General features: G+C 40.3%; 1 protein-coding gene across 3 annotated transcripts in view; it reads left to right on the forward strand.

Moving 5' to 3' along the window:
- TPR (translocated promoter region, nuclear basket protein) overlaps positions 1–15,517 on the forward strand; it is a 33,810-nt gene that overhangs the window by 5,121 nt on the left and 13,172 nt on the right. For all 3 annotated transcript variants that reach the window (XM_064664044.1, XM_064664045.1, XM_064664046.1), the window contains exons 7-33: positions 66–158; positions 288–368; positions 1,393–1,480; positions 1,999–2,139; positions 2,825–2,916; positions 3,663–3,860; positions 4,344–4,451; positions 4,967–5,193; positions 5,904–6,067; positions 6,147–6,286; positions 6,372–6,520; positions 6,815–6,977; positions 7,271–7,405; positions 8,129–8,269; positions 8,410–8,578; positions 9,050–9,216; positions 9,411–9,563; positions 10,099–10,215; positions 10,973–11,176; positions 11,256–11,440; positions 11,829–11,976; positions 12,263–12,400; positions 13,007–13,138; positions 13,387–13,517; positions 13,873–14,083; positions 14,227–14,373; positions 14,758–14,956. In XM_064664044.1, the coding sequence (XP_064520114.1) occupies positions 66–158; positions 288–368; positions 1,393–1,480; positions 1,999–2,139; positions 2,825–2,916; positions 3,663–3,860; positions 4,344–4,451; positions 4,967–5,193; positions 5,904–6,067; positions 6,147–6,286; positions 6,372–6,520; positions 6,815–6,977; positions 7,271–7,405; positions 8,129–8,269; positions 8,410–8,578; positions 9,050–9,216; positions 9,411–9,563; positions 10,099–10,215; positions 10,973–11,176; positions 11,256–11,440; positions 11,829–11,976; positions 12,263–12,400; positions 13,007–13,138; positions 13,387–13,517; positions 13,873–14,083; positions 14,227–14,373; positions 14,758–14,956 (4,021 nt within the window). The remainder of the gene's footprint in view (positions 1–65; positions 159–287; positions 369–1,392; positions 1,481–1,998; positions 2,140–2,824; positions 2,917–3,662; positions 3,861–4,343; positions 4,452–4,966; positions 5,194–5,903; positions 6,068–6,146; positions 6,287–6,371; positions 6,521–6,814; positions 6,978–7,270; positions 7,406–8,128; positions 8,270–8,409; positions 8,579–9,049; positions 9,217–9,410; positions 9,564–10,098; positions 10,216–10,972; positions 11,177–11,255; positions 11,441–11,828; positions 11,977–12,262; positions 12,401–13,006; positions 13,139–13,386; positions 13,518–13,872; positions 14,084–14,226; positions 14,374–14,757; positions 14,957–15,517) is intronic.

Raw genomic sequence — 15,517 nt, forward strand, 5'->3', positions numbered from 1 at the left:
TTCCAAAATAAACTGGACTAGAAAGAAAAATATCTGTATGGTGTTCTCATTTCTTCTTTGAATAGGTTTCCAGACTGGAGGAACAGGTGAACAGCTTGAAACAGTCAAATGAAAACCTTCAGAAGCACGTGGAAGAACTTTTGAATAAACTGAAGGAGGTGAGACAACTGGAATATATGTGAATATATGGAACAGCATTATTGTTGCTTCTACAAATGGAAAAATAAAATGTGTGAAACAGAAGTAGTGGAATGCTCCCCTGCCCTGTCTCTCCTTTAATTTGCCAGGCAAAAGAGCAGCAGGCAAGTATGGAGGAGAGATTCCACAACGAGCTGAATGCCCACATGAAATTATCCAACTTGTATAAGGTGAGTTTATTGATTCTAAGTGTACATCTGGGGCTGAATATCAGTGTTAAGTGTAATCAGGCCAGTGTGGGGTTTCTTCCCCACAAAGGGTGGATGTGGGAAGGACTGACTTCCATTGCAGAACACTGCAAAGCATCCAAAATGTTGTTTTTTTGCTGCTGTCTTAGTCAGCATTTGATATCTGACATTGTTTGGATTATCTTGTAGATTAAGCAAAACTGGGAGTGAAATATTAATTTTATGTTCAGTGTTTTGAGGCTTCCTGTAAGAATGTGGTTATGCCTTGGGATAAATTAGGGTATAAAAGTTTGTGTGTGACGTGTGACTGTGCAAGTGATGTTTGGTTAGTAGAAGCTGATTTCAGATAACACAGTGACCTGATTAAGACACAGCTGAATGTCCTGGATTCTGCCAAATAATGACACACTATCTAAACAAATAACTTACATTTGTTTTGTTGGCTCAAAGAGTGAAAAACACCCTGTAGTGTATTGACTAGGACAAGGTCAGCTAAAGCAGACACCTGCTTGCTCTTTGTTTTACACAAACTATGTTCACAGCTTGCTGAGCTCTGTTGCTTGAGTTTTCTTGCTTAAATACCCACATAAACATTGTGGTTTGTGCTTGCACTTGTGAGATCTCTAACTGGAAGCAAAGAAACATAAATTATTTACATAAAATTGCCTCAAAATACCGAATTTTTCAGACTGACCAAAATTGAGTTCTCAAAACTTCTCCCACATTTCTTTGGTGAAGAGAAGGACCAAAGCCAGAAGCTAAAGGCCAGACATTGTATTGGGAATTTTCATCTCAAATCCATGTTTGACACTTCTTACTCTCAGATGTGCAGTTTGCATCAAAGTGAGACTTAATCCAAGTGGAAAGGATTGTCCAGTTTAGTTGAATCTGTTAGCATTTTACTCAAAAAACTGTGTGTTCCTAATTTTTGGTCAGTTTAAGCTTCCTTATAAAGATCCAGTTGCTATTTCTGCGTACTAAAGGTGGGCTAAAATGCTTTTTTTAGAGTGCTGCTGACGACTCTGAGGCCAAGAGCAATGAGCTGACAGGAGCAGTGGAAGAGCTGCACAAGCTCCTGAAGGAAGCAGGGGAAGGTAAGCTGGGAACGAGATGGCAAAGGGAGGAGAGCAGTTGTGCTCCTTTTTGGTACCTTGATGCATTGAAAAATGGGGTTTGTGTGTTCAGGGAAGGGACTGCACTGGGCTTCTGGGATGATGAAAACAGCAGTCACTTCGTAGTAAAAATTTTAGCTGACGAGTTGAATTTACTCGTGTTTGGGAACTACTTTCAAATATACCTGGAATTTTACTTTGCATTTTGATGAGAGGATCTAATTTTGCAAAATATGTCTTCGCTTTAGTTTCTTATTTTAGATTCCCTTTCTCTAATAAAAGGACAGTTCAAACTTTTTACCCTTTTCTAAGCAAAGGTGACAGGCAGTGATTCTTGCTTCTCTCATGCTACTGTATTTTTAATCACATGAGCTTCTGCAGATCATATACAGTTAAAGTAAAATTTAAGGCACATAGGTGAATTTTGGTATTTTTAAAAATAAAAATAAATAAATGAAACCAACCACAACACACAACCTGCCTGTCTGATTTAATTGTAGCTAATAAAGCAGCCCAGGAGCATTTGGCTGAGGTGGAAGAGTCCAAAGCTGTGATGGAAAAGGAACTGAGAGAGAAGATCAGTAAGCTGGAGAAGGAGCTGGAGAATGCCAACGATTTACTGTCTGCTACGAAACGCAAAGGTGGGATCCTGCTGGGACTGAAATACAGAAAATCTCAGCCTTCCTGTTCTCTTGCATGAGAATACTGTGCTGAAGGATGGAAGTGGAAATGATAAACTATTCATATTTTCCTCTTTTTAAAAAAACCCCAAATAACAGAAAACAAAGCTTTAACGTTAAATCTTACTCAGTGCTCGCTGTTCTGGTTTTGTCTTTGTTGTTGTTTGCCTCTTATCAGTAATTTCTAAAGGAAAAAGAGCAGAGCAGTAAGGAGCAGAAGAATGAAGTATATTTGCTGTATCCCTATGTTAATTTAATGAAAATAAACCACTGTTCTGCTGCTCTAAAGCTCTGGCAGTGTGATAAGAAACCTGAGGCTAAACTTCGCTCCAGCTTTTTCAATTACTGATGTTCTGAAATGATCTCAGTTTGAAGAGTCCTAATAGTAAAAGCTTTTCAGCATTTCCAATTAAACTAGACAGAGACACTGATAATGTATGCCTTGGAATATTGTAGGTAATACCAGTCACTTGCACGTGAATGTGTATAATAGAGATTACAGAAAGCTCTTAAACAGAAACTTTAGGGGCTTAAAATAGTAATTGAAAATACAGGAGTTAGAAAGGTGTATGAGACATGGTTTAGATTAATAAAGCATACTTATGGAGGGAATTATTGCAGCTTTTTAATGGGATTGTGTCTCCAGGAGCCATCCTGTCTGAGGAGGAGCTGGCAGCCATGTCTCCCACTGCTGCAGCTGTAGCCAAAGTGGTCAAGCCTGGAATGAAGTTAACTGAGGTGAGTGAGGAGAAATTCTTCATTAGCAAGGCCCTTGAAATGCCATCAGAGAGACACTAATAAAATAAAGGTGCAGCCTTGGTTCACTAGTTTGGATTTGGTGTGATCCCTGAAGTCAGTGAAATCTTATTTGAAGCAGACTTTGCTTGCTAAGTTACTGGGAGTTTTTTCAATATACCTTACAGTTTTTGTTAAGTAGATCAAATTCAGAAATAAGTGGATTTTGCTAAAATAAACTTATTTTATATATGCAGACTTTTTTTGCTTATTTCCATAATTGTATAATCTGTACTGCTGTGCTTTTGGCTTATACTTGCAAAAAAAATTAATATAACCATAGCTCATACGAATTCTAGGGAGTTTTATGTTTCTATTTATGTAATTTGTGTTTTCATTATTTGCTGCTGATGGTCTGTCCAGCTATTAAATTACTTTCTTTTGTGTTACTAGTTTTGATGTTTCTGTTGTCTTAAATTTGTTTAAGATTTGTGCCTTTTACATCGAATTCTTTTATTGCAGACAGTTGCACTATAAAGCTGGCTATTTTTAAATTAATAACTGTACCTGTTTTGCCGTGGTATGAGCCCTAAAAACATACTGTTTTGAAAGTCCAACTTGTTTCTCTGAATTAACTGGTGTAGAATTATATAAAATTATACTGCCTTAAGGTATAAATTGTATAATGACCAGTGGTTCTTTTTAAGAGAACATCTATCGATAACAAACCAAGAAACCTTTTGTTGCAGCTCTACAATGCCTATGTAGAATCTCAGGATCAGTTGCATATGGAAAAGCTGGAGAACAAGAGAATCAATAAATATTTGGATGAAATAGTGCAGGAAGTGGAAGCCAAAGCCCCAATCCTGAAACGTCAGCGTGAGGAATTCGAGCGATCCCAAAAAGCTGTTGCAAGTCTGTCTGCAAAGCTTGAACAAGCTATGAAGGTCAGTGGAAAATAAAAGAGCATGTAAAATGATGGAAAAAAATAATTTTTAATTCTTTAAGCCCAATTGCTGTTGGAAATGTGTAAAATGGGTCTCTCAGTCCACTTCTGTTGTGGGAAAAGACCTGTGGAACTTTGTGGCTTGCGGTTTATGGGACCGACAAAGAATTTTACAAAATCAACATAATTCGTAGTTTTTTATAGTGAAGATTTACAATCTCTTATTTTCTGAGCAAGTAGTTTAGTATTTGTCTGTCCATTGACATAAAATTGAAGTTCAGTGCTCCCTTCCTGTTAATTTTCATCCATGTAGCAGTACAGCATGAAAGAGTGTGGCTTTTGATTCCAAAACACCTGGAGTTTAACCTCGGGAGTGTAACTTTAAAGAGCAGTTTGGTTCACAAGGCATGTGTGCACATGATGTTATCTGTCCTTAGAGGAATGTGAGGTGAGTGGTGATGTGTTCCTTCCTGTTTGCTTGCAGGAGATCCATTGCTTGCAGGATAAGGCAGATCAAGCCAACAAACACGCCTCTTTCTTTGAGAGAGAAACCCAGAGACTGGAAGTTCGAGTAAAAGATCTTTCCCAGCAGGTGAACCAATGTTGTTATGGTTAAATGTGCTATTTGTGATTGATTTATTAATATGGTGCTGTATTTTTGATGTTTGTTTGGAAGTTGTGTTCAGCCATGTGTAGACTTTGGTTGTCCTAAGTGCCTTGGTGATATTAAAAGCTTCTCCTTAGAACATCATGGTACTGCTATTTCTGCTTTCACAACTTCAGTAAGATTAGCTGGGTAGAAGTGATGCTGCTGTAGGATAATACTGTTAAATATCTGACATGGGAAACTCACATATATACCCTTTTGACTGAAATGTCCTGTTTCCTGTTTGCAAAACTGAACACAGATTATCCACTTCTGATCTTGTTGCCTTTTGTCAGACTCATTTTTCTAGAATATAACTATCTTACAAGGATTTATTGGTTGTAATTGTATATTGTAGAAAAAAACCCTGAATTTCCAAGTACTTTATTTTTCACATGTTGTTTTTCAGAGCAAACTTTTGAGTCTGTGTGCAAACTTCACTCTAGAACATTCTCTTTCAGATTTGTGTGCTGCTGATGGAACTGGAAGAAGCCAGAGGCAATCACGTGATCCGTGAGGAAGCAGTGAGCTCTGCTGACATCAGCAGCTCTTCTGAAGTGATCACTCAGCATCTGGTCTCCTACAGAAATATCCAAGAACTTCAGCAGCAGAATCAGCGTCTCTTGGTGGCTCTTAGGGAGTTGGGAGAAGCTAGAGAAAAAGAGGAGCAGGAAACAGCATCATCTAAGTAAGTCACCCCTTTCCTTCTAGTAAATTGTTTCTCTGCTCATGCTGCTGACTTCTGTGAAGTTATTCCCAGGAATAGAATTGCCTGTATTCTGCTTTTCATGGAAGAGGGCTACTTTTGTTACCATCTACAAATGGCAGCCCAAAGGCCTGTCTTCCTAGAAGTTTGCAGGACTGTGTCAGAGAATCACAGGATCGTCGAGGCTGGAAAAGACCTCATGGAATCCCCCCTGTGCCCCATCCCCACCTTGTCCCCCAGCCCAGAGCACTGAGTGCCACGGCCAGGCCTTCCTGGGACACCTCCAGGGCTGGGCACTCCAAACCTCCCTGGGCAGCCCCTGCCAAGGCCTCACCACACTTTCCAGGAGGAAATTCCTCCTGATGTCCCACCTGACCCTCCCCTGGCACAGCTGGAGCCATTCCCTCTCCTCCTGTCCCTTGTTCCCTGGGAGCAGAGCCCGACCCCCCCGGCTCCCCCCTCCTGTCAGGGGGTTGCAGAGCCAGAAGGTCCCCCCTGAGCCTCCTTTTCTCCAGGCTGAGCCCCCCCAGCTCCCTCAGCTGCTCCTGCTGCTCCAGCCCCTTCCCAGCTCCCTTCCCTTCCCTGCACACGCTCCAGTCCCTCAATGTCTTTCCTGAAAGGAGGAGCCCAGAATACCTTGATATCCGTGAACACCTTGCTGTGTGTGTTACTGAAAGCCGCTGTTGTTCCAGGATTTCTGAGCTCCAGAGCCAGCTGGACGAAGCCCTGGGTGAGCTCCACCAGCTGCGGGAGTCACGGCAGCACCAGCTGCAGCTCGTGGAGTCCATCATCCGGCAGCGGGACATGTTCCGCATCCTGCTCACCCAGACCACGGGAGCCATCATCCCTCTGCAAGGTAACCCCATTGCAGTGGGGCTGTGTGATCTGCTTCGGCAGGAATTGTTGCCTTTAAAATCCCCTCTGTGTTTCTTTAGCTTCAGGTATGTTACCAGAGGAGCTCTGTCTCACCTCCACTCCCAAGCGGCCCAGTTTACCTCCGGCCATGTCAACTCCTGCCCCCGTGTCCATGAGCGAGTCCGTGGAGACTGTGGAGGCTAAGGCTGCACTGAAGCAGGTACATTTTTCAGCAGGCACTAGAAAAAGCTGTCACTGTTTCTTTTTACTCTTGGTAACACTTTTGTATCTGTTCTTTGTCATAGTTGCAGGAAGTTTTTGAGAACTATAAAAAAGAAAAGGCAGAGAACGACAAGCTACTGAATGAACAAAACGAAAAGCTTCAGGAGCAGGTCACAGACCTGAGGTCCCAAAATGCCAAGATATCCACACAGCTGGAGTTTGCCTCCAAACGGTAAATCAGCTGTTTTAACCCAGCCTTAGGTCTGGGTTCTCTGGCACAGAATCATGTTGGCTGCTTGATATTGTTTGCTAAGGAAGAATTGCCAGTTAAACATCAATATTGTCTATTCTGTGTAAGAACACGAAGTTAATAGTGAAGGTGGGAGCAAGAGTATAACCTCCAGCAGAGTGAGGCACTTCTGAAAACTGCTGCATAAAACCATGAAACAGCTGTGTGCGTGCACCTCCTGCAGTTAAACAGTTGGATGTGGCAAACACGTGCTTTGCTTTGTTGTTCCCTGTGAAGGTATGAAATGCTGCAGGACAACGTCGAAGGATATCGCCGGGAAATCACCTCTCTGCACGAGAGAACCCAGAAGCTCACAGCCACCACTCAGAAGCAAGAGCAGATAATTAACACCATGACTCAAGACCTGAGGGGAGCTAATGAAAAACTGGCAGTGGCAGAGGTTAGTAATTGTTTGTGGCACTGCTGGATATTTCAAGCGAGTACTAGAGTTTTTCTTATGATTATCTTGAAATTACTAAGTGAAGACAGAAGAATAAGGTGTTTCAGTTCACAGAGAAAACAGAATATCCAGCAGCTGTATTCTTACTCTTCTTAGTTAAATTCACATGGATTTTAATATGCCATCTATAATATGAAAACCTTTTATTAACATAATATTAACTGATCATAAAAATAAATTAATGGGTAGATTTGGGATTGATAACAAAGTTCTTATTACTTGTTGTCCTAAAGGTACGAGCAGAAAACTTGAAAAAGGAGAAAGATATCTTGAAGATGTCAGATGTGCGTTTGACTCAGCAACGGGATTCTCTGTTGGTGGAACAGAGAGGACAGAACTTGCTGCTCACTAATTTGAGAACAATTCAGGTATGTGGTGTTGAGTCTGTCCAAATTGAGTCTGTCTGTCAGAGTTTTCAGTGAATACCCATCAAAATCAAACAGTCATGGGATTGGGTCTCAAACTGGATTTTTGTATGGTTACAAATCGACACTGAACATAAAATGCTTGAGCAACTTGTTTCAACAAGGTTGTGATTCCTATCCTACTCTTTTATTTACCTGGGCAAAGTCCTGAGAATTTTGAGTTGATGAGAAGGGTTGTCTTAATAAAACAGAAACAAAACATGTGGAACAAAGTGAAAGGAAAAAAATCTGTTAATTATTAGCAAAATTTACCAGTGCCTGCCTTGGTAGTTTATTTTCCTATTACATTATATTTACTTTTTTACTTTTATATAATTTATTATAAGGTATATTGACACTTATTGTGTATTTAGGGTTGCACATATTATCGTGTGACTGAATCCTATTTCTGTAGTGGATCTTTTGGGGGAGTTTTAATCCATGGAATTAGACTGCATGAATAATAGATTTCCTTACAATAATATTTATTATATCAGTATTATTAAAAAATTTTTCAAAACTAAGTCAGACATTGTAAGTGCTACTTTTCATAACATTCTGTATCTGCCTATTATTTATTTTGGGGATAGGAGAAGTGTTGTGACAACTTTGTATGAAGTGCTGCAGTAATTCAGAAGAAAATCATTAAAGTGATTTTAAGCATAGTGCATCATGCTCTTTTATCAGGGAATACTGGAGAGGTCTGAGACAGAAACAAAGCAAAGACTCAATAATCAGATAGAAAAGCTGGAGCGTGAGATATCTCAGCTGAAGAAGAAACTGGAGAGTGAGGTGGAACAAAGACATTCCCTCACCAAAAATCAAGAGGTGAGTGGAAATGTGCTACACTTGTTTTGGGGAAGATAAAGTTCATGGCTTCTGCCAGCTCACAGCGTGTTCCTTTGTAAACACATTTGGTCTTTGTGTCATTGGGAATAATTACAAGTTGAGGAACCTTGTGTTTGCAGGTTCAGATCCTGGATCTTAAGAGGCAGCTGGAGACTGAGACAAACCGTCACACTAACACAAAGGAGCTCCTGAAGAATGCCCAGAAAGAAGCTGCCATGCTGAAGCAGCAGCTTAACAACACCGAGGCTCAGCTGACATCTCAGTCATCACAGAGGCCTCCAGGGAAAGGTAAGATGTTCTTCTGTATTTAATTTCTCTTTATGGGAAATACTGCTGCCTGCAGAATAGTAAAATTCATAATCCATAGTAATTTGGAATTAGAGGGCAGTACACTAAATAATAAACCTCTTGGCTCATCACATATTCAGACAGATGATTACAGGATGATTTGTTAATGTGAAACTCCTGTCCAAGCAGTCTTTGACAAAGGGGAAGAATAAAGCAAAACTTATTAAAGGAATGCCTTTTATTTTTATTTGAAGGAACTTAAGTCTGTTAGGTTAGGTATTTTTAAATAGTCAACAATGTTTATTGTAAGCTCTTATTTTGGTTAGGGGTGACAGTTGTATTTAGGGAAGCTTTGTGAAGGTGATTGTTTTTTCCATATTATTATCCTAAAAAGACTTCAGTTTTTGACAGAACAGTGGTTTAAAAAAACTGAATTAAACTTCCATTAATGAATGTGCTCTAATATTGCAGGTCAGCAGAGTCCAAATGAAGATGTGGATGATCTTGTAAGTCGACTGAGACAAGCTGAGGAACAAGTCAATGACCTGAAAGAGAGACTCAAGACTAGTTCTAGTAATGTGGAGCAGTACAGGGCCATGGTTCTTAGTCTGGAGGAATCCCTTAATAAGGAAAAACAAGTAAGTAGTTACCATTGTTTATTAGTGCCATTATTCATTGCTCTTTGTGATTCTCCATATTTTCAGTGTTGTTGGTCTAAATGAGATGCTCAGAATACCTATTCTGGCTTTAAGTTGTTAATAAATACTGGTTTTATATCAGAATAATGTATTCAGTGGGGGGAAAATTGATCTCCTGATGGATTTTAATGCAGGTGACAGAGGAAGTTCGTACAACAGTCGAAGCTCGTCTGAAGGAGTCCTCAGAGTATCAGGCACAGCTGGAGAAGAAGTTGATGGAGTCAGAAAAGGAAAAACAAGAAGTGCAAGAGGAGAAACGTAAAGCTGTGGAGAATATGGAACAACAGGTATGCACTGAGCACCCTCTTCCCTAAATCCCCTTTCAGAGTCCACAGCAATGTGCTTTTACAGGACTTCTTGGTTTTCACAGTATAGTAGTGCCCAGAACTAAATGTTTCATAGTGCACATGGGGCTGACTGAATTTGGGAGAGAGTTCCAAACAGGAGTAGTACCTTAACCCTGTCACTTCGTTGGGGTGATTGTGTGTTCAAAGCTGTCTTCCTGAACTTTGAGCACAGTTTGCAGAAAAACATGAGTAAAAGCCTTTGAGAGAGGTTTCAGAAACAAACAAGATGACTGTAAGTAGAATTACTACAGGCCCAGCTCTGAAAAAACACGAATATATTTTTACCAGGAAAGAGCTCTTTATATTAATAAGTCCAAATATTGGAAGTATTTCTCTGCTTTTTTAATACTAACTTTAATTTATAAGTAACTAATTACCCTTCAGTTCTACATTATTAATGACTGTGTTCAGTACTCTGTAAAATACTTTGTCACTTAGTGTTGGCTTTGTTTTTGTTGTTCCCCTGTCCCTGCAGCTGTCAGAGCTGAAGAAGAGTCTGTCAGCTGTGCAGTCAGAGGTTCAGGAAGCTCTTCAGAGAGCCAGCACAGCCCTGAATAATGAACAGCAGGCCCGTCGTGACTGCCAGGAACAAGTACGTTGGTAGTATTTGCCTAATTTGAGCCAGGGACAGTAAACCTCATGTTAGTTTTGTAGCTGAACTCAAAGCTGAACTGCTGCTCAGAGGCTGGTGGAAGCAGGAAAAGTTCTGCAAGAGCACATTCTCTATTAAATAAGCAACTGCTTATTTAATGCTTCGTTCTTCTGCTTGATCAGTATTGTAATATCAACTGAACTGACTCTGTGTTGCAAGCACAGTTTGTGTCATTTAAGAAAGCAACAGATGGTGCAATAGATTTCTGTTTCTAAAGCCTGTTTCATTATGTAAAGAAATCGGTTGGGCAACGTAATTAATTGGTTTTAATTAATTACTACCTCAGTTTCCTGAGGGGGAAGCAAAAAAGAACCCTGAATTCTCACAGCAGGACAATGGGGAAAATATCTAACCCAAAATGTAATTGTCATCTTTTAAAACTGTGGGGCAATGTGATATTTAGCAGCAGCTGATAGGACTGTCTTGTTACCAGCTAGTTTTTTAAAGGGAATCTACTTTTCTGGAGGTGAAAATTCTGGCAACACTGATCAATGTCAAGGATGTAGAAAAATTTGGACTGTTTAATCCAACCCAAAATGTAGTAAATGGGCGTGGCCATGATTTCTGTGTTTGAGAATAGCAGAGGTTTTGACCAGTGGTTTTCTTTCTCATTAGTGGCCTCTGATTTTGTCTCTTTGTACATATCTAACACACAACACTGAAGATAACAGAGTTTATTTTTGGTGGTTTCCTGCAGGCAATGATGGCTTCTGAAGCTCAGAATAAATATGAACGGGAGTTAATGCTCCACGCTGCCGATGTCGAAGCTTTACAGGCCATTAAAGACCAGGTTGCAAAGAACACAGCAGTGAGGCAGCAGCTGGAGGAGGCTGCTCGGAAAGCTGAGTCTGAGCTGTTGGAATCCAAAGCCTCCTGGGAAGAGAGAGAGAGAATGATCAAGGTACGATGGTTTCAGTGGCTTTTGTTCAGCGAACAGAAATTCAGCTGCAGAAATCAGTCACTGAACGATTTTGTTGTAGGATGAAGCTTCCAAACTCGCATCCCGCTGTGAGGATTTGGAGAAACAGAACCGGTTGTTACATGAACAGCTGGAGAGTATGAGCAACAAGATGGTGACTTCCATGAAAGAAGCCATCCCAACTGCAGCCAATGTTTCTCTCAATGAGGAAGGCAAATCCCAGGAACAAATCTTGGAAATTCTTAGGTAACTTCAGCTCTGGGTTCCTTCTCTCAGGGGTTATAAATCAGTTGTGAAATTAAATAGTTCTGTGTTGCTTTATATTTGAAGGACAGTGTCTAAAATTGAAGCACTTTTTTACTAGGTGGGAGGTGTTTTGCTACATGAGTAACTAGCACAGGAGATTTCTTTCTGCTCCTAGGAAAAACGAGTCAGTTATGACAGGAACCTGCACATGTGATTGGCAGACAAGTTAGATAAAGGGGATCTTTTTTCTCATTGCGGTTTTTATGGAGTTTACGTCAATGTTGAAGAATTTTTGATCTTCCTGACCCAATTTCTGTACTAAATAGGCATAAGATTCCTTGTCCTGCCTTTCCCCTGGCCTGACATGGTGTTCATTTCCTCCCTGCAGGTTCATCCGGCGGGAGAAGGAGATTGCAGAGACGAGGTTTGAGGTGGCCCAGGTGGAGAGTTTGCGTTACCGGCAGAGAGTGGAGCACCTGGAGAGGGAGCTGCAGGAACTGCAGGACAGTCTCAATGCTGAGAGAGAGAAAGTCCAGGTATGGTTGGATGTTATGATTGCAGTGAGTGCAGAGGGCTGTGCTCTGTGTTCTACTCTTTGTCTTTGCTGCCTATGCCCAAAAATGAGTTTTTGAAAGAATTCAAGCGTTTTTTAAGCTGGGGTGGCTTTTAGCCAAATGGAGCAACTCACACTTATAATAATAAAGACAATAAAAAGAATTTATCTCCCATTTCTTAAGCTGTATTTGCTTGTTTTGAATGCCCATGTGGAGTGTTATGTGCATGTGCAAGCAAAACAAATGACTGAGTTCAATCTTTCCAAAGGTAACAGCAAAAACCATTGCACAGCATGAGGAATTAATGAAGAAAACTGAGACCATGAACATACTGATAGAAACTAACAAGATGCTGAGAGAAGAGAAGGAGAGGCTGGAACAAGAGCTACAACAAATTCAAGCAAAGGTTAGTACTGAGCTTCAGGTAAACTTCTCAGATATTCAGTGGACGAGTTAGTGTCTGGATATACCACTGCTAATTACAGTCAATACATTATTTAGCTTATGATTATTCCTTTAAGTCATACACTAATGAGTGAACTTCCCATTTAGAATTTTAAAAGACATCGGTCCACCTAGAACATTGAAAAGAAGTTCAGTTCCACTTCCATGAAACAAAATCAGCATTTATATTTGGCTAGAGGTATCCAGGAACAAGGATATTATCAGCAGTTAAATGAAAATTGGTATAAGAATACATAAAAAGCAAATCCCAGCTTTATTAAGAGTTTAAAAGGGGGGTGCTGCTTATTTTAATGAAATCCTGTGCAGTGTTGCTTGGCTTCTAACATGACATTAATAATCTGTTTCCTGTACCAAAGTACAAGGAGTGAGAATCCACGATTGTGAAGTCGCACCAGTATTTTTTTGCTCCATAGGATCATCCCCTGCTCTTGTCCTCACCCCACTGGAAGGCAGAAAGTTAGGAAGGAAGCTATGTCATGACTTCTGCTTGAGGGATTCCTTCAGTCTCACATGATCCAGAGTTTAATCCCCTGCTGTGCTTTTCCAGGTCCGCAAGCTTGAGGCAGACATCCTACCTCTGCAAGAGTCCAATGCTGAGCTGAGTGAGAAGAGTGGAATGCTGCAGGCAGAGAAAAAGCTGTTGGAAGAGGATGTTAAACGCTGGAAAGCCCGGACTCAGGTGGGAGATTGCATTTTTTCAACAATGTTGTGGGGGAAAAAAAAAAACCAACAACCAACCAACTGAAAAAAAAAGTTCTAAACAAGAAACTAAGAAACGCATTTGAATTATAAAGCATTGTTTCTGTAGCTTCAAAATTGGCTGTTCCATATCAAAATGCAAAAGCAGCAGCTTAATTCAAGGAGATATTCTGGCTATAACTGTATAATCATCTTGTGAAAAAGGAGACTCTTTTCTCACCCTTCCAGCATTTGTTGAGTCAGCAGAAGGACACGGATCTCGAAGAGTATCGAAAGCTGCTCTCGGAGAAGGAGGCCAATGCCAAGCGTGTCCAGCAAATGAGTGAAGAAACAGGCAGGCTTAAAGCAGAAGTAGCCAGGTGTGGTATCAATTAATAAAAGATTTTGTGCAAAGCAAAGTATTTTAATTAGAGCTGTATCTGGAAGTGTGATTTCTTAACTGTCTCCATGTAAGTATGAATCCTTTTGTGTTCTTACCGTAGCTTGATAATAAGCAGGTAAAACAAAGTGAGAGTTGTTTTGGAACCTGTCATTTAACTGAATTTATTCTAAACTAATGTATTGTAGAATTATTTCTATTCTGTACTGCAGAATCCTAGAAATCAGAAGTCACTACAGATAATGCCTGTGATATTGCATAAATCAGCAATATTGAAATGTGTGTATGATTTCAAGCATCTCATTCGCATCTTCCTCTGGCTTCGTGTTATTTAGAACTAATGCATCCTTGACTACAAGCCAGAATCTCGTTCAGAGCCTGAAGGAGGAAGTAACTAAAATAAGAACAGAAAAGGATACTTTGCAGAAAGAACTAGATGCTAAAGTGGCTGACATACAAGAAAAAGTGAAAACTATAACACAGGTCAAGAAAATTGGTCGCAGGTACAAGACTCAGTACGAGGAGCTGAAGGCACAGCACGATAAGGTAGGGAGAACTGAACTTTAGCCTTCCTTGGAGTTCCTGGTGTTTGCCCAGGACGTTTAAACTGACCCCTTAGTACACAAAAGCATCTTGTGAGACAGTATCATTCTGATCAGATGGTCTCTTGGTACCTTGATACCTTTCAGATGGTCGCTGAAGCGTCAACTCAGTCTTTGGTGGAACAACAAGAAGACCAGGTTTCTGCCCAGGAGGTACAAGAGCTGAAAGACACTCTCAGTCAAGCTGAAGTGAAGACAAAGAATTTGGAGACTCAGGTTGAAAGTTTACAAAAGGTAAGAACAGAGTGGGCAAGGTAAGAACAGTGAGTGATTTCAGAGTGCTGTACTCCAATCAGTCGAAAATGTGTAACGGCGAAGAAGGTGAGGGTGTTTTTCTGTGTGTGCACAGAAATATGTGAAGTGGCCTGTTGTGCCTCTGCCTTGTTGGGAAAGACAGACCTTAAACCTGGTTTAAATCCTATGTCTAGTGTGTCTCGCATTATTTCTTGGAATAATAAGCTGTTACATTCAGAGAGGACTGGACACCCGATTATTCGTTAGAAGCCTTTTAGCCTTAATCCAGTGGCCAGCTAATACTGGATCCTTGGAGCTTATTGGGTTTTGTATTTGCTGAAAAGCTGGTTGTGGCCAACAGCTGCAATCTCTCTCTCTCTCTAGACTATAGCAGAAAAGGAGACTGAAGTTAGAAATCTTCAGGAGCAGATAATGCAGCTACAATCAGAACTGGCCCGTTTTCATCAAGATCTGCAAGAGAAGACTACACAGGAAGAACAGCTCAGGCAACAAATCACTGAGAAGGAAGAGAAAACTAGGAAGACCTTGCTTGCAGCCAAGCAGAAAATTGCACAGTTAGCTGGTATTGTAATTTTTTTTTTTTTTGTCTCTAGGGATTTTTGATTATTCCTGTGGGAAAAACCTTTAGACAGGATGTTTGGGAAAATATGGCCTACTTCATATTTTACTGAAAGATGTTTTCTAGATTAGATGTTACAGGAATTGTTCTAAAACTGAAATTTTTTCAGGGGATGATAAAAGTATATAACTAACTGTACACTGGAGGTAAAAAAAGTTTTGCTTACTTTTGGCCAACCAACATGATAACCCCCATTTTTTAATCTTCTGTTGATTAGAGCAGATTGACCCTACTAACAACTCAGATAATTCCCCCCTTCCCTAAATGTACAGGTCCAAACCATATTGCCTCCTCTATTTTTAGTTGTCATTGAGAGGAATGATGGTGTAAGAGCTTGCTGAAAACACCTCGTTCTTTTGTGTACAACACAAAAGTACACCAGCTTGTACTTCTTTATTATTAAATATATATTTATTACACGTTTTTATATCTTGTCATTAAATAGAAAAATGGCACGTGGAAGTTATAACTGCCTCTGAGAGTTCCTTTGATAGCTTAACATTA

The sequence above is a fragment of the Pseudopipra pipra genome, chromosome 9 (assembly GCF_036250125.1).
Source record: "Pseudopipra pipra isolate bDixPip1 chromosome 9, bDixPip1.hap1, whole genome shotgun sequence".
Taxonomy (NCBI): Eukaryota; Metazoa; Chordata; class Aves; order Passeriformes; family Pipridae; genus Pseudopipra; species Pseudopipra pipra.